Source organism: Curcuma longa, chromosome 1 (genome assembly GCF_044706935.1).
Source record: "Curcuma longa cultivar G26 ecotype Majalengka, Jawa Barat chromosome 1, ITB_CL_G26_1.1, whole genome shotgun sequence".
Taxonomy (NCBI): Eukaryota; Viridiplantae; Streptophyta; class Magnoliopsida; order Zingiberales; family Zingiberaceae; genus Curcuma; species Curcuma longa.
Window position 1 is genome coordinate 13,390,810 of NC_133861.1, and position 21,469 is coordinate 13,412,278.

General features: G+C 40.0%; 5 protein-coding genes across 5 annotated transcripts; 4 read left to right on the forward strand and 1 right to left on the reverse strand.

Annotated features, from left to right (window-relative positions):
* Positions 1-4: 4 nt before the first annotated feature.
* LOC141824543 (uncharacterized) lies at positions 5-1,881 on the forward strand. Its single transcript, XM_074711858.1, has 6 exons — positions 5-45; positions 123-255; positions 359-462; positions 532-676; positions 754-1,375; positions 1,466-1,881. The coding sequence occupies exons 1-6, from the start codon at positions 5-7 to the stop codon at positions 1,879-1,881; spliced, it is 1,461 nt and encodes a 486-aa protein (XP_074567959.1).
* Positions 1,882-2,126: 245 nt separating this feature from the next.
* On the reverse strand, positions 2,127-4,923 carry LOC141837103 (uncharacterized). Its single transcript, XM_074724568.1, has 2 exons — positions 4,630-4,923; positions 2,127-2,509 (listed from the first exon to the last, which is right to left on the reverse strand). Exons 1-2 carry the CDS (start codon positions 4,843-4,845, stop codon positions 2,291-2,293), a joined length of 435 nt encoding a protein of 144 aa, XP_074580669.1. The 5' UTR covers positions 4,846-4,923; the 3' UTR covers positions 2,127-2,290.
* Positions 4,924-5,678: 755 nt separating this feature from the next.
* LOC141837094 (protein IRX15-LIKE-like) lies at positions 5,679-6,736 on the forward strand. Its single transcript, XM_074724562.1, has one exon. The coding sequence runs from the start codon at positions 5,679-5,681 to the stop codon at positions 6,654-6,656; it is 978 nt and encodes a 325-aa protein (XP_074580663.1). The 3' UTR covers positions 6,657-6,736.
* A 3,932-nt stretch (positions 6,737-10,668) lies between these two features.
* LOC141845235 (putative isoaspartyl peptidase/L-asparaginase 2) lies at positions 10,669-12,169 on the forward strand. Its single transcript, XM_074733299.1, has 3 exons — positions 10,669-11,085; positions 11,462-11,548; positions 11,633-12,169. The coding sequence occupies exons 1-3, from the start codon at positions 10,690-10,692 to the stop codon at positions 12,116-12,118; spliced, it is 969 nt and encodes a 322-aa protein (XP_074589400.1). The 5' UTR covers positions 10,669-10,689; the 3' UTR covers positions 12,119-12,169.
* A 2,784-nt stretch (positions 12,170-14,953) lies between these two features.
* Positions 14,954-21,066, forward strand: LOC141837582 (carbon catabolite repressor protein 4 homolog 1-like). Its single transcript, XM_074724966.1, has 13 exons — positions 14,954-15,082; positions 15,197-15,524; positions 17,186-17,903; positions 18,303-18,389; positions 18,468-18,551; positions 18,622-18,708; positions 18,788-18,871; positions 19,308-19,361; positions 19,463-19,554; positions 19,635-19,749; positions 19,831-19,981; positions 20,097-20,250; positions 20,522-21,066. The coding sequence occupies exons 2-12, from the start codon at positions 15,367-15,369 to the stop codon at positions 20,243-20,245; spliced, it is 1,779 nt and encodes a 592-aa protein (XP_074581067.1). The 5' UTR covers positions 14,954-15,082; positions 15,197-15,366; the 3' UTR covers positions 20,246-20,250; positions 20,522-21,066.
* The last annotated feature ends 403 nt before the right edge of the window (positions 21,067-21,469 follow it).

Sequence of the window (21,469 nt, forward strand, 5' to 3'; positions counted from 1 at the left end):
AGAGATGTTTGATGGTTTGATACTTGGAAAATTCTCTAAGAAATGGTGAGAATTACAATCTGAATTTCTAGTTTAGAATTGGATTAAAATTGGATGTGTTCGTGGTGCTTGATCCATGGCAGCAAGCAGGCGGTGCGGTGCATAAAGTTGAGGATGGAACTGATCAAGAAGAAGAAGCGGGTGGTGGTGCGGATCCTAAAGAAGGACGTTGCTGACCTTATCGCCGCTGGCCATGAGTCTTCAGGCTTTGGAAGGGTAAGAAGATTGAGCTCCTTGTTCTTGGAATCCTCGAAAAGATTGCATTTTAGCAACTTAAACTTATCAAGTTTTTTTTCCTTCATTTTTGGATTCCGCGAAGATGGACTCGCTAATTGCGGAGATAAACCTGGTGTCCTGTTACGAAACGATTGAAAAACTCTGTGAATGCATCTTGAGTCAGCTTCCGACTCTTCAAAAGCAGAGGTATTGTTCTTCAGGATTCATTGAGCTTTCTTAGAGTCTTATTTGCTTAATTTGATATCCTTTTGACAGAGAATGTCCTGAAGAATCCAAGGAAGCGATATCGACTCTAATTTATGCAGCAGCACGATTCTCAGATTTGCCGGAGTTGCGTGATCTCCGGTCACTCTTTTTAGAAAGATATGGGAGTTGCATGGAGTCGACTGTGAACGCCGAGGTGCCAATCCTAATGGGCAATTCCAAGCACACCGAGCGCATCGATTCATTTTCTAACTCACACGATCTTCCTTACAGTTTGCTGAAAAAACAAAGAGGAAATCTTTCTCGAAGGAATGGAAGCTTAAGGCGATGCAAGATATCGCTGACGAATTTTCAATTAGTTGGAGGGGGGCCAAGAAAGGTGAAGAATCATGCAAGCTTCCTTCACCTGAATCTGTCAACCAGACTCGAAGTGAGCAAGTTTCGCCACCACTCAATGAAGAAGAGGTCGAAGAGGAGATTGATAAACATCAAGCTCTAATGGAGACAAAGGGCATTCATGTGGTTGCAGCAACCAAAACCAGGAACTCATTGGATTTACAGACAATGGCACCACCTGAAACCAACACAGGGAGGAATCATGATCGTGGAGGTCGAACAATTGAGGACAAATGTGAGGTTCTAGAGAGCATAATAGAGGGGCAAAACATTGTTTCAGTGAAGCCTTTGAAACCAAAACCAGTGAATAATGCAGTAACTCAACCATACGGCAAACAAAACGGTGTCCATAAAACGAGAGGAAAGATCAAGAATGAGGAAGAAAATAATGTCATCAAGCCGAATATGAAGGTTATTGGAGCTTTTCATGCTGAGAAGCCTAAGCCCTTTTCTGTGCGGAGACAGTTCCGACAATCACCCGTTACTGACACCAAGGATAATGTCATCCACGAGGAGATTCCCACGAGCCTTGATCGAGAAGACCTTGACAGTTACATGGCTTTAGGATATGGCAAATTCTTGCGTCGACGTTCGAGTGGAGACAAAGGGCGGGAGAGGAGGGATACCGAAGCTACTCGGGATGAACGAGATGAGGAAGAAAAGATCTTGGATGACCTCTTGTTGTACTACAGCAGGAAAGGGACAACTAAAGCAGCAAAAACAGCAACAACAATGGATGATTGTGAACGAGATATAGTTAAGCACCAACATGGAAATGGGGAAGGTCACCAGGTTCCGAGAATCAAAGTGCCTCCTCCAAAAAGAACTTCCTCGTTGCCCTTGGAATCGAGTAGCCCAGCTGGGCCTAGAGCACCTGTTCAGGTTGATACATTCCAGTATGATACAGTGAATCATTGTCCCGGTCGAGTGCATCCGAGACTGCCAGATTATGATCAGTTGGCAGCAAGGTTTGCTGCACTGAAAAATGGTTTAGATACCTTGTAATTGATCGGGCCTTTTAGGCACGTTGATTTAGTATTATGTGCAAATATCAAATTACAAACGCTAGATCTTCTCATTTCTTCCACTTTAGGAACTAGAATGAAAGCCTAATAACATTTTTAGTAATTAGGTAGCTACGTTCATGAACTTTTGATTGAATTCTAAAATAATGTATCACTCAGACAAACAAATATGCCAGTGTTATGATCAATATCAGGATTATGAGAAACAAAATTGACTTTGCCACTGTACGATCCAAATCATATTCATATATCAACTAGAAAAAAGGATGACACCAGAGTCAAAATTTAGATCAGAATCTCATAGCCATTGTTGATAGACAGCTTGTATTAACCCTCGCTAGGATGACAAATCAAGTATTTATCATCGGGACAAAATATGATACTAATGCTCAAAAGAGTCGAGGCCACCACTGTTGCATCTTGGATTGCTCTGGGTTTTCTGATTCTTCCTCCTCTGGGTTTTCTTCTTCCTCCTTCTTCTCTTCTTCCTCTTCTTCCTCATCCTCTTCAGGGGGGTCCTCAGGTAGTGGATGCGGCAGTGGAGTCTTCATCGGGCTAAATTGTGGGAATATATCGGGCCTCCTGGGAGGCTTAGGCCTTTCCCATTCCTACATCACAACATAACTATTACTGGTGATCCTAAGGCATAAAAGAAAAGGAACTACCAACATACTAATTCAACATATTACTATCTTCAAGGATTAGTTTACAGAGTACTTCTCAAAAGTTAAATGCTCATTCTTTTCTAAGTGAGAAGTAATCTTTGAAATATGGAGGAGACGTTCATTCATAGTGTACATGAAACTTTACTGTACTAAATAATATTAACAAACTTAATACCATCTGACCGTTTTCCCTTAACATCTACTTTCATTTAGGAGGTTAGCAATTTAGTGTCAGTTCATATTGAAAACTGTTAAGGGTCAAAATTTTTGATTTTTTCTAGCTAGAAATGCTTATGACTTGTGGCTAAGATTATTTAAAAGGAAATTGAATAAGCATCTGGAAATGCTAAATGCTCCACAAAGTGTTCTTTATTAAACACATGTACTCAAAATGCAAAAACAAAGGAATATGTTCTAAATCCAGTCAATATATAAATACATGTCAACAAGAGAAGAGAGCAACACAAAAAAAGAGGATAGGAAAAAACAAGAGCGGTAGCTGATGTTTTGAGAAATCACAAGTGTGCAAATCAGAAGCCATCCATCTTTTCATTTTATAAAAACAATTCTTCCTTTTATCTGTATATCACATCCTTTCACTTTGAAGAAGCATGTCAGTACCTAGTTGTGTACACTGTTATTGAGTATCGTCTCTTCTAAGTTTCAGTCTCCTGAAAGATATAGTAGGTATAATTTCCAAACAAATAGCACCGACACATTAGTTCGTTCCCAGACAAAGAGCCCAACACAACACCTACAAGACTGTATTCCAAGCTGTGCAGGGGCTTTTCCAACTTGTCCTCATTTTCATTCTCCCAACAAGACTGCTATTTGGCATGAGAGATGCTGCAGTCCCTTCACTTGTTCAATTATCCTCTGTCCATCAGTACAAATTTCTCATAGCTTTCTCATGTATGGCTTAATGTGAATGTTTTCAAATAAGAAGCCCTCAACCTCCATGTAATATCTGAAAAACTGATCCATAGGTTCCATAATGTTATGGATACATGATCATGGATGCTTGAATATCATAGTATCTGAGCAAAATACACATTGGTGAGGTACTGATCTCTTGATAAACCCAGATTGTCTTTGTTTCTCCCTACTGGATCCTGAACGAATCAAGTGGCATAGAGCATTGATAGGCCTCACAAGGTATTCTGTGATTAAAAAAACCTCTGCTCTGAGGGCTCTACTCATGTATCAATCACTTTCTCATTAATCCTCCAAATGTTAGCTTACTCTTGGAATATTACTCTTGATGATTATTCTGGCATCTGGGGATGTAGGTCAAAAATATATTCATACTTGATTTTAAAAATTGAGTTTGCCTGTCAAGGTTAGTGTTGCCTTTAACCTAATTGTCAGAAGATTACCAATATAGAAGGTTCAATCCTATAGAGGCAATAGGTAGATGGTTTCCCAAACAACTGACAAGCTCGCTAAATGATGTTGATAAGGGATCATCATTGGTCACCTTTACTACATGCTTGGAACACGCTTGGAACGAGATAAATGTGTGGAGCTGCAGGCAATCAACCTCCCTCCCCTATAGCTCTTGATGTCATGAATCATAGTCTGTACGCCTAATTGTTAGACTAAACAAATTGTATTTCTAAATTCTAACTATTGTCTTTGCATTTATACTTGTAATTTTTGTTATAATTTCCCACATATTCTAACTCTGCAGTTAGAAGGGGAAAAAAAGGCCCACATCCCATACTAATCTTTAACCTTATTTCCCAGAAGAAAAAAAATCATCTACCCATACTAAGAGATTTTGTTCGCCTATGAATTATGTTTCAATCGGGTAACCAAAAGTACTGCTTTACGTCCATAATGAATAATGCTAAATTTTTGTAGATTTTCCGAAGATTAACGCTCGAAATTAACGATGTACCAACAATTACATGGTAAAACCTCTTAAAACCCTATTCTCCCTAACACAATCTCGACCACCTATCCCTCCAATATTATATTTTCATCAACATATCACAAGTACTGGGTTTATCATACATGATAAATAAACAAAAATGTAGGGGAAAAAAATAGGGCGGGCATACAATTGGGAAATCGAGAGGCGAGCGGCGAGTTTTCCTCTCTTCCTGGGGGGCCATACGTACGACACCGTGAATTGTTCTTCGGATCATACCCATCTTCGAATGAGGAAAAAGGGGGCAGCCACGCCCGCTGAAGCTGAGGCGGCACAAAGAAACGGAAGCCTCCTGCGCCAGCTGAGGCGGTCGGGACTGCGTCAAGGAAGGCCAAAGGGAGGCCATGACTTGCCGGAGTAAGCAAAGCACGGCGAGAGAAAACGGTGACGGATTTGGACGGCCGACCAGCTTCCACAAGATTTGTTTGTTTAACTGAGGCGAAGGAAAGAGAGTTAAGAGTGGTAGATAATAGATATGGTATGGTATCGGGTCGGGCTATGGATAGTCCTTCCCAAATCCGATAGGCACAACCATAGAATCTTGGACTGGGCCGATTCCGCTGAGTTTTCGGCCTTAACGCTTCGTCGGCCCATTTAACACCCCGGGACTTAAAGTCATTATTTAAGCACGGAGAAGAGCCATTAGCAATGCTTTATCTTTAATTTTCTGGAAAACAGAGAATAATCACCATGGTCAAAGTTCGGCGTGGTGTGACTACGGCCTAATTCGACCAGTTTCTTGATTTTTAGTGAAATTTGCTTGGAATGTTATGATCTGACAAAGACCAGTTAGCTAACAAATTCTTCTGATAGTTAGAGACGCAAAGACTTAAGTATGCATTTATTTTTTATATCAACTAATCAAAGTAGTTGGAAGTCAGAAGGAGGAGGAGAAGACAATTTCTTCCTTCCGATTAAGCGTGTACTTATTGTATCCCTCAACAATTCCTGTGAGATTGAAAGCAAACTGAAGAAAAATGACCTGTGAAAGCATCATCGAAGGAAACCACCAAAGTTTGATGCATGCACTAGAACTCTTGAATCAACAATTCAACATTAGCAAGCGTGGAATCAATATATAAATATGACAGATAACACACAACTTTGGAGAGGGGAGAGGAAGAAGAAGACGAGAGAAAGATATTAGTAACTGTTCTTCAATTGCTTTACTAGGATACGATGAAGGGAGTAAACAGAACAAAGTTGATAATTTTGCAGCCTTCGCCCAACCACAAGCAAGGCGGCAGCTGCTTCACCAGATCCTTCTCCGTCTTTGCCAAACACCACCGCCACCCCCTTTGGCTCGTCGCTCTCCTCTCCTTCACTTTCGCCTCCCTTCTCGCTCTCCTCAACACCTCCACCTCTAGACCTGCCAACGTCCCCGCTTCCTCTGTTTCCCAGTCCGCTGGAGAAGTGGAGAAGCCGCTTCCTGCGGCCGTCTTCGACGCACTCGTCGACTACGCCGCGGGCTCCACTTCTCCGGGCAAGATGAACGAGGAGGATCTGCGGGCGGTCGCCGGCGTACTGCGGCGGCGTGCGCCGTGCAACCTGCTGGTGTTTGGGATCGGCCACGAGACGCCTCTCTGGCGCGCGCTCAACTACGGTGGCCGCACCGTGTTCGTGGACGAGAGCGAGTACTTGGTGGGGCAGGCGGAGGGGCGGAACCTGGGGCTGGAGGCCTACGACGTCGCCTTCACCACTACCGTCCGAGGGACGCCGGAGCTCCTGGCCGCGGCCCGCCGGCAGAGACGGGGGGACTGCCGGCCGGTGCAGAACCTGCTCTACTCCGACTGCCGCCTGGCCGTCAACAACCTCCCCAACCAGCTCTACGGCGTGGCGTGGGGAGTGATCCTCGTGGACGGGCCGCAGGGACAAGCGCCGGAGGCGCCGGGGCGGGCGTCCTCCATCTTCACGGCTGCCGTGATGGCAAGATCGGCCTCCTGCCAAGTGGACGTGCTCGTGCACGACTACGACCGGGAGGTGGAGAGGGTGAGCAGCGGCGAGTTCCTCTGCCCGGAGAATCTAGTTGGCGGCACTCCTCGCCTCGCACACTTCGTCATCCGCGCCGGCGCCCCCACTGACGAATTCTGCCACAACAACAAGACGTCCAGAGTGTCATGGCAGCCATCGCCCGCCGGCAATTCTGCCAGCTCCTAGTCTACTCTATGTCTATATCGTTCGATTCCTATCAACAGGCCAACCATTGCGATATGGCCAAACAAATTGAAACACAGTTTATTTCAGCTGTCAGAAAATTAGATAATAATCAAAAAAATCTATTTAACAAAACTGCATCTTTCTTATCTACCATTCATTAACTAATTCATGAGAATCAAAAATGGTATAGATAGATGTTGCATTTAAAATTTTATATTTGATTTATAAAAATATTATAGGTAGTAGTAAAGAAATAATATTCAAATTGATAAAAGTTCATCTGATTTACACAATCCTTCTAATTAGCCAATATAAATCATTCAGCTCGAACTCTTAATATATCCTCCCTGCCATATTGGCGTAAAAGATTATTTACTCAACTAATTTTATTAGCCCACTCAAAAATTCTGTTATGGGTCGGTATGACTTGATCTAGAAGATCAAGATTCAGTCCGATTCAACGACACGTCAGACAGAAAACGTGACTCTAGAGCTAACTAGTTTGGTCCCATGCCCTGACTCGGCTTTGCGCTTACACTCCTAACCCGAGAAAAATGGTTGAGCCCCGATTCAGCATTTGGTTCAGGTCGGAATCCAATAACTAACTCACCATTTGGCTTAGCTCGGGTTTCCACACCCGACCTCTCTTAAAGCTTAATTCCGGCTTGATATCCGACTTCGAGCTTTGAGTACTCCAGCCGCTCCACCTAGTCTCCTCTCTGACAGTATCATACTCCGTCTCGACCTCAAGGCTTGTCTTAGCGGACCTTGGCTCGACCTCTCTCTACTGACTACGCTTCGCCTACTCAATGCCTACACCGTGTTCAACTAACTCTGTTCATTTTCTCATTTAACTGGGTAAGCCGCAGCCAAAAGGACACGTGCAGTCATATAATATTTCAAGTAACTCATCTACCCCATTAATGCGGCATGATAGCGCAGTTTGATGTCGCATCAGGTATGGGTGATAAAATTTTTCATTTATGCGATGGCGATGAAATATTTTCCTTACCTAGATGGAATATTTCCTCTGATAAGATCTCCACTAAGGGGTATTTTTCTTAATTAAGATAAGATAGTTTTCATTATTTTCTTTCATAAGTCTATATATTTCTCTCCCCTCTCGCGAATATAGGTATGCGGATAGATAAAATCAAAAATGTTTATTCTCTCTGCATTCCTATATTTTTTCTCCTTCACCAAATCTGACTTATTATCAAAGTGGTTGAGTCAGGATATCCCTAACTTTTGTTCTCATTCTCTTCTTCTTTCCTATAGATTAGTGGCGGGGTGGTCAGTGACTCGTTCGGAAGGCGATCTCAAACATAAACATATTATATTTGGTTGGAGTAGATTCTTCATTAAGTATTAATTTAGAATATTGCATGAGACTTTATCTTGATTTTTTATATGGCATATGAAAGCTCATCCTCCTTTTCTGACTATTTTAGATTTGAATAGGGAGTATCATATGATAAATAAAACTTTGTCTCTAAATCTACAAGTTTTTTAGAAATTTAAGCATAAGATTTGTATCATAATTACTTTAAGCATGAGATGGGGAAATCACATCATTACTTCAATTATGGTCTTACCATTTTTATTTTATAATTAAAATTTTTTATTTGTACAACAAAAAATAAAAGAAGAATTAGATATCATTAAAAAATCGAGAAACATGTTTTTCACCTTTTTTTTAATTATTTCTTTTTGGCAATGTTAGACTTGGAATGGGCCTTACAAACCGAGTAGGAGATAAGTGCCGAAATAGAACATCTGCAATTATACTCGACAACATCGTGGACCTCCCATGAAAATTATGGCCTACATAACGAAGTAAACGTTGTGCATGTTTGCAACTGTATATCTTAGAAAACCAAAAGAACTTGTTAACGTAACGATTATGCAATCAATATGCTTAGAAAACCTTGCGTACTTTTATAAGAAAAATTACAGGCTGATCCATGACAAAACGGGACAGGATACAACAGTCCGTTAAAAATTCATCATTTAACGGGGTGAGACGAACATCCTGATAAATTTAAAAATCTCTAATCTAGTCCATTAACACATTAAATTTTTTATTTTAATTTAAAGTTTTAAATTTTATTTTTTTTCTTCGTAAGCCAACCTGAACCCATTACAGGCCAACCGGCAGATTTAATTATTTGTTTATGTTTATTTTTAAAATAAGTTGATAGAATTTCAATCTAGTCTACTTATATTATTTGACTAGATAGACCAATTTGATATATCTAATCCTATGAGTTCAATCTAAATTGATGACTTTAATTGGAAATAAAGAGGTTTGATGATCAATGAAGCAAGGTTTAACATAAGTGGAAGGAGATAGGGAATTGGACGAAATATTTGTTGCCTCATCTGCAGCCTCGATCGTTCAATTCAACATTAATTGGCGAGCAAGGATGAAACGTAATAGTACGTGGCAGATTAACGTGACGTGTGTATGCATGCATGGCGTGCTTAGCCTAATCTGCATGGAATTAATATTAATCCTTAAATTCAGCAATAATAATTTCCATCGAGAGGAGAATTGGATTTGGATTCGACAAGGATATGCATGATCATCCAATGACTCAAAATTATGTTTCAATATAAATAAAGAAAACAAACAATTATGTGACATTAAAATTATACATATATACATATATATTTATATATTTGCTAATGTACAAAAAGAATATTATGATGCAATCTACTTTACTTTTATTTCATTTCTTTTTATTTTTTTCGATGGAAACAAAATGAAAAATCTAATAAAATTAATCATTTCTTATTTTCCACTTCCTTCTAAATAAATAGAAAAGTTAATAATGCTAAATCTTTCTTCATCGGAAAGAATTAAAAAAATTACAACTCAGTGTTTATCTTTTGTTTATAACAGCTGTGAATTGCGTGTCTTTTTTACCTCTCATCTATCTCCTTTCCTTTCCTAATTATCTTCTGGCAGAATCAATTACAAAAGGAAAAAAAAATTGTTTCATATTATATTTGTCATTAAATTGGGAAGGAAGTAAAATGGAACAATCTAAATGGAGTTAATATTCTTCCTTTTTTTTCAAATAAAGCGAAAATTTTATAATTTCGAATCTATCTAAATGCATTTGGTAATTATGTTTTTTATTGTTTTAATGAATTTGTAAATTAAGTTGTAACATGTTCTAAAGACGAAGTCACAGGAATCCCCCACTTCATGCAGAGAGGATATCGGCAGACTATGACAATGTGAGGATATCGGCAGACTATGACAATGTGAGTAAGGGTGAGTATTCAGTTAAAACTGAACTGAATCGAACCGAATTAATCAAAAATTGAATAAATTGATTTTTTTTAAACCAACTGAATCGACCAAATTTCTCAATAAAAACCGAACAAACCAAACCGATATTTTATCGGTTAATTCAGTTTTCGACCGAATTAACCGATTTAATCAAATTTTTTTAAATATTATAAAAATTTTACTAATAAATTAGAGATTTATAAATTTATTTACTTAAAATTTATAAATTATTTTTTTAATTTAATTAATTCGATTAATTCAGTTTATTCGGTTAAATCGAATAAGAAAATTTAAAATTGATATCGAATCAAATTATGAATTAATCAATTTTTTAAAAAAAAATTAAACTTTTAAAATAATTGAATCGAATTAAAAAGTTAATTCGATTTGATCAGTTTAACCGATTTATCTGAATTTTTACTCACCTCTAAAGGTGAGGATATTGGCAGACTACGACAATGTCGGCGGTAGAATCTGGACAAGATTTGCTCGGATATGCGCGGGAAATGAGTCAGCAGATCGCCTCCCCTCGCGTTCCGCAAGGGCTTCTGTTACGTGTGACCCTTCCCGCAACTTTGGGGCGCCCTTCCCCGGACTTCACCCGCCCTCTCTCAACTCCACCTCTTCACCCCCTTCGCGTCCGCGCTCTATAAATATAACGCCACCGCAAGACTGCCCTCGAACAATCACGATTCACCAGCCGATCCATTCACGAAGAGAAGCGGAGGGAAAATGGTGGGCTGGGCAATCGCCGTGCACGGTGGCGCGGGCGTCGATCCCTCGCTCCCCGCCGAGCGCCAGGAGGCGGCGCGGCGCGTGCTGTCGCGCTGCCTTGCCCTGGGGGCGTCCGCGCTCCGCGCAGGCCGCGCCGCCGTCGACGTGGTGGAGATGGTGGTGAGGGATCTGGAGACGGACCCGGTGTTCAACTCCGGCCGCGGGTCGGCGTTGACGCGGGATGGGACGGTCGAGATGGAGGCCAGCATCATGGACGGCCGCGGCCGCCGGTGCGGCGCCGTCTCTGGCCTCACGACGGTCAAGAACCCCGTCTCGCTCGCCCGCCTCGTCATGGACCGCTCGCCCCACTCCTATCTCGCCTTCGATGGCGCCGAGGAGTTCGCGCGTCAACAGGTTCTCCTCTTCTCTCTCTCTCTCTCTCTCCCAGTTTCATTCAGTAATTAGGATTCGAACCCTACACCCAATTTGCCGTCCATTATATTACGATCACACCGTGGATAATTATTACTATAAAATTTTCCTGAAATTTACTTGCGAAAAGAGTTGTTTTTTTCTCGATCGTTGCACCGGAAAGCTTGCAGTTTGCAGAGCTTTGTCAAAACTTGAGAGCAGAGCATCGGCAACGTGTATAACTCAAAGCCCCTGCGATCCAACTGTAATACTTTGTCTCTTTCGAAACGGGGTTTTGTGGGAAGGCATAACGGTCCTATCTTTATTGTTGTACCTTCGAGCGGTCCTAATTCGGGACCAAATCACTTTCTCATTGCAGGGCGTTGAAGTGGTGGACAATAGCTATTTTGTCACAGACGAGAACGTAGGCATGCTGAAGCTTGCAAAGGAGGCCAACAGCATCCTGGTTCGTATTGATTTTCATGATTCATTGTTTAGGATTTCTATAAAGATTTATTGACAGAATGGTTGTTCTCGTCGCGAATCGCAGTACGATTACAGAGTGCCGATTCCGGAGACTTGCAGCGCCGGCGCCGGCGCCTTGCAGATGAATGGGCTCCCCATCAGCATCTACGCGCCGGAGACTGTGGGATGCGCGGTGGTCGACGCGAACGGGCACTGCGCGGCGGCGACGTCCACCGGGGGTCTGATGAACAAGATGCGTGGGCGTATCGGCGACTCGCCGGTGATCGGAGCAGGGACGTACGCGTGCGGGGCGTGCGCGGTGTCGTGCACGGGGGAGGGGGAGGCGATCATCCGCAGCACGTTGGCGCGCGAAGTGGCGGCGCTGATGGAGTACAAGGGGATGCAGCTGCAGGACGCGGTGGACTGGGCGATCAAAGAGAGGCTGGACGAAGGCAAGGCGGGGCTCATCGCCGTGTCCGGCGACGGCGAGGTGGCCTTTGGGTTCAATACGGTGGGCATGTTCAGGGGACGTGCCACCGAGCAGGGGCTCATGGAGGTGGCCATTTGGTAATAATTTGGCCGAGATTGGTAGTAATTTGGGTTAATGAATTCAATGTTGATGGTTATGACAATAAAAGAAATAGCCATTCAATTAATAATTAAATATCAACATAAAATTATAAATTTATTCTTCTATTTTTTTTACAACCTATTATCTATATATAGAATCACATGCCGTTAATTTATAAGCACTCAATGCGACGGTAAATTTAAATAAATATTATTCCTAATTAAATTCGTCAGAATGGCAATTCTATGAAAGCGCCTCCCCATCGGTCGGGTCTAAGTTAACCGGCCGGCTCAGCCTGTCCGGTCCAATTTATTAAATGACCCAAAACGAGGCCACACGATGCTTCCTCCCCGCTGATTGACTGACCAAGCAAGCAACCAACCGAAAGACCAGTACCTTTCTTTCCTTGAAGCGTGAGAGAGAGAGGTAGAGGGAGAAGAGTGGGAGGTGGACGGTGACTCTGCACCAAGCCAATATGCCGTTCAATACATATTCAAGCTTTCATGGCACCAAATCTCTTGAGAGCGTGAGGAATGCTGAAAGAGACTTACTCCCTGCCAAAGGCAAACCAACCCCCTATTTCTCACCTCTCCACCCTCAATTCATCATCTCGCAGACGATGAAATAGCGCAGGAAGCTCCCTTCCACTCCCTAGAGATCCCATGGCCCGCTGGCTTCGCTCTCTCTTCTCCCCCCTCAAGAAGCTCTGGCTTCGACTCCACTCTGCTCACAGAAAGAGTACTGTTCTCGCCGGTGCGTGCAGTTACGGTTTCTTCCCTTGGCACGAAATTAACATCGGCTTTTCTTGTCAGAGAGGGGGCTTTACATCTTGTACGAGGACGTGAAGTCATGCCAATGCGAGGACGTGCACATTCTCTGGTCGATTCTCGTCGAATCGCACTCGCCTCGACTGCGGTTGAATCGCTGAAGGTGCTGCTTCCTAATCGATCAAACCGTGGATGAAAAAGGTGAAGTTGTTTCTCTTTTTTTTTTCTCTTCCCCCCTTTTCCATGTACAGCAATCAGTGTCACAGACCTCCATTTGAGATTCGATGGCAGTTCGGAGTGGCGCGTGAGAGTATCATGAGCTCCTCTGCCTCTAATTCTTGCTTGCAGAAGCAAGAATGAAAAAGAAAATAAAAGACTGTAAATACCGGCAAAAAAAATTTTCAAATAAGTAGAAGGCTTGTTTTCTTCATGGGTGTGGAGTCAATACAGGTTAGTTGCAGGGTAGCAGAGACTACCTTTTCACTGTGAGTAATCAACAATTTGTGATGTGGATTGTGAGACAAGCCTGATGTGTGCTTTACTTAAACGAATTGCATGTTTTCTTTATACACATATTTAAATTGATTTCATTTTGTATAGTTGAATTCGAGATTGATTTGGACAAGGCACGATCTGATGGCCATAGTTTCTTATTTTTAGATTGCCCACATCGTGTAAATTTTAAAAGAATCTCGACTGAGTCGCGACAGTTTAACTGTCAAATGCACCTCCTAAAATTCTTCTCGAATAAAAAACTGAAACAAATATTAGATTAAATAAAATTGTACTCTGCAAAATAATTATTATTCTCCTTCGCTTTCAACTTTAAATCGTCCCACCTCCTCTAGCAATTGGATTGTTGCTGCTGTCTTTCTTTCTCGCATGATTAAAAGCACTTTCACGAATAATTAATAGTAGGCCAGATTCATAATTAAAGTTTAACCACGTGCGAGATTTTACTTAAAGTTGTATTAGTAAATATTAATTAAAAGCTAAGGGTCCGTTTGATTTGATTTTTTTTATTTTTCGTTTTCTATTTTTTTTTATTCTCTGATCTAATTTTTAAAAAATAGAAAATATGTTTATATGATATACTATTTTTTGTTTTCTATAAAAGAAAATTAAAAAATACGTTCGAGAAACTAGTTCCCTCTGCTTCGAATCCAATAAAATCAAGGTCGTCTGGGAACCTATAGAAGAGAATGTGATGGAACTTTGACGCCGACGAAATCGCGAAGAGGAGGGATGAGTGACGTCAGCAGACCTGAGAAGAAAAGAGAGGGCTGTGGTATCGTGCGTAGAGGAAAGGACTTACGAGGAGGGCTGCGGCATTGGCTTACTTGCGCAAGAAAGGGAAAATTGGAAAGGATCGTGTATAGGGAAAGTTGTGGCGTTGGAGAGAAAAAAAGTTAATTCGATGAGGTTGCGGCGTTGGGGGAGAAAAGGAGTTGTGCAATGAGGTTACGATATCGGAGAAGAATTTGAAGTTGTGCGATCAGAGTTAGGGTGGCAGTATTACTATAGTTATATTTTTGCTTTTTTTATTTATCAGCCGCAATTCTCATTCTCCACATAAAATGATATTTTATCATTTTTATTTTTTTAAAAAATAATTTTTAATTCTCTAAAATTTTATCTTTTTTAGAGAATGAGATTAGAAAATATAAAATAAATAGTAATTTTTTTAAAAATATAAATAAAAAAACCAAATCAAACACTACGTAAGATTTCTAAAAAATGGAGAATAGTTTTAAAAAATATTTAAAAAAATATAGTGAAATTATCGTCATCAGGAAACTCTTCACCAATCATTTATTCTAACTGAACTAGTCTTTCCCAGTGTTATTTTCACCGAAGAGCGTATCGAACGCAAGTACGGAAAACTCCACCCTCGTGATTCCGACCAATTATCACAGGCGATCTATGGTGACCCCACCTGTTAAACAAACGAAATGGCTGGTAGATGGTGGGTTGATTTGAGATGCTCATTAAGTCTCAGAAATTAGTGATTCGTTAAATTACTTAAATGCTCCTCGAGTCCCCTCTCCCGTACTCCCGTAGCGCCGCGCACTCTCTCGGTGTCACCTTCTCCTCCCGAACCCTAATCCCAACTCCTCTCCGTCGCCTCGATTTCCATCTTTGCACTCCCCTTGTTCAGGAATTTTCAACCGAAGACTGATCGATCATTGATCCATAGGTATGCTTTCTCTCAACGAATTGATTTGTTTCGTTATTCATCCAAGCGTGGCTCTGTTTCTGTAGGGGTTCGCGCACTTGAGCAGCGCCCTGATCTATAGTTCGTGGATTTCAGGTGATCAACCCTGGCGGAAGCTAGGGTCAGGTGATGGCGGATCCGCGCCTCTTCTGCCGCTGCCTGTCTGGAATCAACATTGAGTCCGTGAGATCGTGTTTGAAGGTCGCTGACGAAGTTTTGAAATTGGGGTTTTGGATTGGGAGGGAGGAATTGGACGCTGCGGAAGTATGCTGACCGTGCTTCGGGTTCATCTTCCGTCCGAAATCCCCGTCGTAGGATGCGAGATCACACCCTATGTCCTCTTGCGCCGGCCGGATGGTTCCATCTCGAGTGATGAAGTACCCGAGTCCATCCCGTTCAATGGTTACTGCATGAGATATAGGTGGTGAGTGGTCATTTTGTTTGCTTCTTCAAATTACCCACCTTTTGGTGCTCATTTATGATTATGTTTCTTACCCCGGGTTTGATCTCGGTTAAAAAATTTCTTTTGGTCCCGTCTTTTCATGTGAATCATGACATCTTAGTTCTTGAACTGCACAATCATTCCTTAGTTACTAGTTGATACGACACACTTGTGATTATTGTTAACAATATTATGTATAAGTTTTTATTTTATTTTTATCATCACGTTTCTCAGAAGATAAAGTATTTCCTAGTTGGATGCCTAGGGCAATGAAAATCTTGCACATTGGTATGAAAGATACTTCAAATTCCACTAGCTCCGTCTTTTTTGCTTACTGCCTTTAGTTATTTAGGAAAGTACCACTTGACTCTAATAACTTAGGTGAGTGTTTATTTTTTTTTGGCGTGATGCCAAATGCTGTTTCCTATATGATTTCGTTGTGAACTTTTGAAACCTTCTAATCTATGAATCTTTGAGGAGGTGCTTTTTGTGCTTCCAAAATGTCGGTAATCAATTTCCTTTTGTATTTAGAAAACAGAACATGCGGTGTGAACATGTTCTTCCTGTTTGTAATCAATTTCCTTTAGTATTTAGAAAACAAAACATGGCGTCAGGTTCTTTCTGTTACACATGCAAAGTTTAGAATTCAATCTTCATTTCTTTATCATTTACATTTTTTGTCCATGATTTTGACAATCATATTGTGCAACACTCTTTTTGAAGTGCACTCTCCCTGTTTCTGAGCTGACGAAGGACATCCCTCATTCTTGTTTTCCTACATAAAGCTCATTTCCTGAAGCATAGAATTGACCAATATTTCTTTAAAAACATATCCTTTAAATGTTTGGCTTATAACCTCTTCTCTATTTTGTGTTAATAGAATTACATAGTCCAATTAATTATAATAATTCGTTTTATTTGAATTTTAACATAATATTATTGTTTCTGTACCATCTGATATATAGAGAATTTTAATACTCGCACTTAGCATTTTTGATCAAAACAATTTCATGGGGGGACATCTCAATGTTTTGGTCTCAATTCTTGGATCTATTTTGTTTCTGTTGAAAAAAAAACATATGGAAAGCTAAATAGTACTTACATAGTGCACCTTTTTCTCTATATCCTTTATTTCTCAGTAGCCTTGTTGTGTTAGGATGTGAACTTCATTCCAGCAATGTTTGTTCGTTAACTTGGGACCCTATCAAGATATAGTTTTGGTAAATCCTTGTATTATCCTCATATCTGCAATACTGCAACTTTATACATGTGCTAAAATTTTAGCCCATGAACAAATGATCAATGGCTGATTAATCATATTTCTTTGTCTAAGGGCCACAAAAGTTACACAACTTTTGTGTGTTGAGTAAATATCTTCTCTATGTGCAATATATAAAATATATTGGTTTATCCATGCTTCCAATTTATCCAACTGTACAAACTATTCCCTATACGCTCAATTTTTTTTCCTAAATGCAAGGCATTTCCACCAATAGAAGCCTCAGAATGCCAATGTTTTACAAACATAGAAGCTTACTTTCGTTCTATTTGTTTCAAGTTTGCATTTTTAGTGGTATGTTGTGCCTATAATCTCGTCTTGTGCAAATGACTTCCTCCCCTTATGTAACCAATTCTTGTTTCAGGTACAGAAATCTAGGTGATCAGAAAGTTCCCATATGCAGTGTACATCCGACTGAGCCTGCAACTCTACAGTGCTTGGTTTGCCTCAAGGAGAAAGTACCTGTTGCTAAGAGTTTTCATTGTAGTCCTAAGTGCTTCTCTAGTGCTTGGCAACATCACCGTTCATTGCATGAACGGGCTAAAAAGGCACAAACTGGAAATGGAGCTGAGGAGGAAGAGGTGCATGGACGTGGATCTGGTAGTTTTGCTTCTGGTTTATCTGGTGCTCCATCAAGTTCTGGTCCGGTATCTATATATCCTATAACTGTTGCTGACAAAAATGGGGAATCCTGGTCTGAAGTTGGTGTTTCTAGGACATACACACCCACAGCTGAAGACATTAATCATGTTCTTAAGTTTGAATGTGTGGTGATTGATGCAGAGACAAGAGCAAGTATTGGAAATGTTAATACAGTTTTGACATCACGAGTAATTCCAGCCCCTTCACCCACTCCACGCCGAATGATTCCAGTGAATGGAGATCTCTTGGGGCAATTAGATGTAGATGGTCGGACATCTGGGACATTTTCTGTGCTTTCGTACAACATTCTTTCTGATGTGTATGCCACAAGTGAGGCATACAGCTACTGCCCAACTTGGGCCCTCTCATGGCCTTACCGGAGGCAAAATTTGTTACGTGAAATTGTTGGTTACCATGCTGATATCATTTGTCTCCAGGAGGTGCATATTTTAAATTTGATTTCTTTGTTGTAGTAGAGAGAAATGCTAATATTTGCAAAATTTGATGATTTCATCATATATTCTGCTTTCATCTGCTATTATTTTTGTTGTGATTGATATTAATGTACTATTCGGTATCCAGTATGAATGACTTGTCCCTTTACATGTTGGCATTTAGTTAAAATTTTGTTCTCACCCTCTTTCACCACTAAGATTCTTGTAATGCTATTGCTTTCATGCTCATTTGGATTTATCAATGTTTTAGTGCATGTAGTGCATCAGTCTTGTTTCTAATATACTCACACTATATTCTTCTATCAAATATATGTTGTTTGCTTAATATTTTAATGATCTCTTAATTTAGTTTGGGATGTAGATCATGATATAAGTTATCTGTAGGTCCAAAATGATCATTTTGAGGAATTCTTTGCCCCAGAACTCGATAAACACGGATATCAATCACTTTACAAGAAAAAAACTTCAGAGGTCTGCTTTCACATTGGATTACTTTAATTTTTTTTCCATGTTCTTGCTTCTGTACTTTTAACACAACCTTTGATTCAGGTTTATAGTGGCAATCCAAATACTGTTGATGGTTGTGCTACATTTTTCCGCAGGGACAGGTTTTCACATGTCAAAAAATATGAGGTAACTCCACCTTGCACTATGTTTCTTGTATTCAGGTGGATCAGGTCTAATGCAAAAAATCTGTATCCAGGTTGAGTTCAACAAAGCTGCACAATCTTTGGCAGAAATTGCAATTCAAGCTAGTCAAAAGAAAGTCGCTTTAAGCCGTCTTATTAAGGTTTCCAGTTGATTCTTTATCCACTTTTTGTTTGGTTTTTTGTTATCTCATCCTTGTATATCTTTATTTCTGCTTGTAGGACAACATTGCTTTGATTGTGGTCCTTGAAGCGAAATTTAGTAACTATGGCACTGATAATCCAAAAAGGCAGCTAATTTGTGTTGTGAGTTTCTTGTTCTTTGAATTTCTCTAAGTTGCATAAATAAAAATTCATCGTTTTTTAAAATGATGAATATGCTTTGTCTAAATTTTAATGGGATTTGTTCTTTATGACCATTTGTAGAGTTTCCTACATCTTTTGTGCCACGCAAAAATGATTTATTGTTTTCGTTCACTTTTATTTTTGAATTGGTTAAAAAGTTTGTCTTTGATTGAAGTTTACCTAGCATTCTCTGCATGCTAATTCCATATTAGATTTGATCTATTTAATTGGTTTACTTGCTTTTGCTTTTCAATTGCTTTGCCTTCTGGTTAAGTTTTTGCCTAGCTGTTTCCACATGTTAATTTCTTGCCGCCTTACAGATGTGATATATACGTTCTGGTAATCTTGTGACATATAAGCTTCTAGACATTTTTTAATCACTCTGTCATCCTTTCAGGCAAACACCCATCTAAATGCCCATCATGAGCACAAGGATGTTAAGCTATGGCAGGTGTCCTGTCCTGCTAACTTTTGTTTGGTCTTTGTTGCATCTCTTTAGCTATTGAAAAATCATGCTAAGTATTATTGTGTTTGTGTTGATTTATTCCTCAGGTTCATACCCTCTTAAAAGGTCTGGAGAAAATTGCTGTTAGTGCAGATATTCCTATGCTGGTCTGTGGAGATTTTAACTCTGTACCGGGAAGGTTTGCACCTTTTCCTGTTTTCTTAGTTTTCCATTTGATAAGTAAAATAGTAAAAAAAAATAAGAATTTTCTATAAGCAGTGCTCCTCATGCCTTACTGGCAAATGGAAAAATTGATCAATTGCATCCAGACTTGGCCGTTGATCCCTTGGCAATTGTGCATCCTACTCACAAGATAGCTCATCAGCTACCATTGGTATATATGTATATATTTTGCATTTTGTGAATGTTTAGCTTTTAAATTTTGGTATTAAGACGTGTAGCTTATATTTGATAGGTTAGTGCATACTCATCATTTGCAAGAATGGTGGGAGTAAGCTCTGGATTAGAGCAACAAAGGAGGAGAATGGATGCCACAACACATGAACCTTTGTTTACAAATTGTACCAGAGATTTTATTGGCACTGTTGATTACATATTTTACACTGGTATTCATCCTTTCCCATCTAATAGATATAGGAAATTAATTTTCGGTTTGTTCAGACCTTTTTTTGTGGTACCTTTTACAACTGGTTTTTAATTTTGTTTCATTTTTGTTTTTAGCTGACTCATTGTCAGTGGAATCCCTGTTGGAGTTATTGGATGAGGAAAACCTACGCAAGAACACTGCCATTCCTTCTCCTGAATGGCCATCTGATCATATAGCCCTTCTAGCAGAATTTAGGTGCAATCCTACTAGAATTAGACGCTAAAACTAGTAAGTATAGCTTCTTGTTGTGTTTTACCATATTGATTTTTAGAAACTGGTTGCTATCTCCTTAAAAGCAATAATTAGTTTTTAGAAATGATCCTTTCTCTTCCCTGTGGCCTTGGCAGTTAGATTTGTGATGATCTAATTTGTTTTGTGATGCTTGGATTATTATCATGCAATGCTCCCTTCCCCATGCTTGGATTGTTGATACAATGAGTTGTGGTTTGCAATCACATTTCTAGCCTTAACTAATATTTCTTGTTTTGCTGCTATTCAGGCTGTTTTGTCCCATTTGTTGTCTGTCATGTTAAACAAACGAGATGGTAAATCAAGAAGCCATCACTTGGTCAGTTCTCAGAGGTAGATATTTGTTTCCACTGCTGTTTCATTAAGTATATGTCGCCATGGTGGGCTCATCTTCAACTATTATATGTACCATTATATTGTTTGATAGCTAAATATGTTCGTTTTGGTAAACTCTTTGGCAATAGGATTTAGCCATATTTTGACAGAAACTTTACAGAAACTTCGGGATTCAAACTACAGGGTTCATGGCTACCACGTGTTGGTCTTGAAACCCCAGTATGCTTCTATAGAAAGTATTCTTGCCATTTGGCTTGACGAAATGTGCACCCCTTACCGGTTTTCTCGTGCTGTCAAATGCCATACAATTTGGTTCAATCTAGCATCTCCGAGAAATACTGACATTTGCGTTTCATAGTTTGTAGTATGTGAAGTGCTATGCTCATAAGGTGGGGCTGTAAACACTTTTCATGTAAACGCATCGGTTGATCAAGGTTTATTTTCTTTTTAATGATCCAATTGAATCGGTTTGGATTTTGGTTTCTGGAGTAAATAGTGGAGCAGGCTGGTCTAGTCTTGTTTTTAAGTTACTGGCTGGACTGGAGATTCTACCATTTCTGGTCTATTGCTTGTATGGGGAATACGAGGAGGATGTATTAGCAGTCTCGTGGATATTTACAACATAACAAAATGATCAATTTAATAATTTTAAAAGTTGAGTGATTAGTAACAGAATTTGTTGCCGTAATATAGCGTGGAAAAAACCCCTTCGACAAAGCCCCAAAAATATTTATTCTTTAACCTTCTTGCAACGACACTTTAACAGTAGATTAAATCTTAACTTATTTAAACATTAATAACTCCACAACAGTAAAACTAAATATTTATTTTTATTGAACGCGAAGAGACATCTTCTATTTAT

Excerpts from the sequence above, each read along its gene's own strand:
- LOC141824543 (XM_074711858.1), top strand. The coding sequence starts at position 5 with ATGTTTGATGGTTTGATACTTGGAAAATTCTCTAAGAAATG. Across the intron at positions 677-753 it reads AGTCGACTGTGAACGCCGAG|TTTGCTGAAAAAACAAAGAG; the intron begins GTGCCAATCCTA and ends TCTTCCTTACAG. Across the intron at positions 1,376-1,465 it reads CGTTACTGACACCAAGGATA|GTTCGAGTGGAGACAAAGGG; the intron begins ATGTCATCCACG and ends TCTTGCGTCGAC.
- LOC141837103 (XM_074724568.1), bottom strand. The coding sequence starts at position 4,845 with ATGGCCTCCCTTTGGCCTTCCTTGACGCAGTCCCGACCGCCTCAGCTG. Across the intron at positions 2,510-4,629 it reads CGCCTCTCGATTTCCCAATT|GAATGGGAAAGGCCTAAGCC; the intron begins GTATGCCCGCCC and ends GTTGTGATGTAG.
- LOC141837094 (XM_074724562.1), top strand. The coding sequence starts at position 5,679 with ATGAAGGGAGTAAACAGAACAAAGTTGATAATTTTGCAGCCTTCGCCC.
- LOC141845235 (XM_074733299.1), top strand. The coding sequence starts at position 10,690 with ATGGTGGGCTGGGCAATCGCCGTGCACGGTGGCGCGGGCGTCGATCCC. Across the intron at positions 11,086-11,461 it reads AGGAGTTCGCGCGTCAACAG|GGCGTTGAAGTGGTGGACAA; the intron begins GTTCTCCTCTTC and ends TTCTCATTGCAG. Across the intron at positions 11,549-11,632 it reads AGGAGGCCAACAGCATCCTG|TACGATTACAGAGTGCCGAT; the intron begins GTTCGTATTGAT and ends CGCGAATCGCAG.
- LOC141837582 (XM_074724966.1), top strand. The coding sequence starts at position 15,367 with ATGCTGACCGTGCTTCGGGTTCATCTTCCGTCCGAAATCCCCGTCGTA. Across the intron at positions 18,552-18,621 it reads CACATGTCAAAAAATATGAG|GTTGAGTTCAACAAAGCTGC; the intron begins GTAACTCCACCT and ends ATCTGTATCCAG. Across the intron at positions 19,750-19,830 it reads TAGCTCATCAGCTACCATTG|GTTAGTGCATACTCATCATT; the intron begins GTATATATGTAT and ends TATATTTGATAG.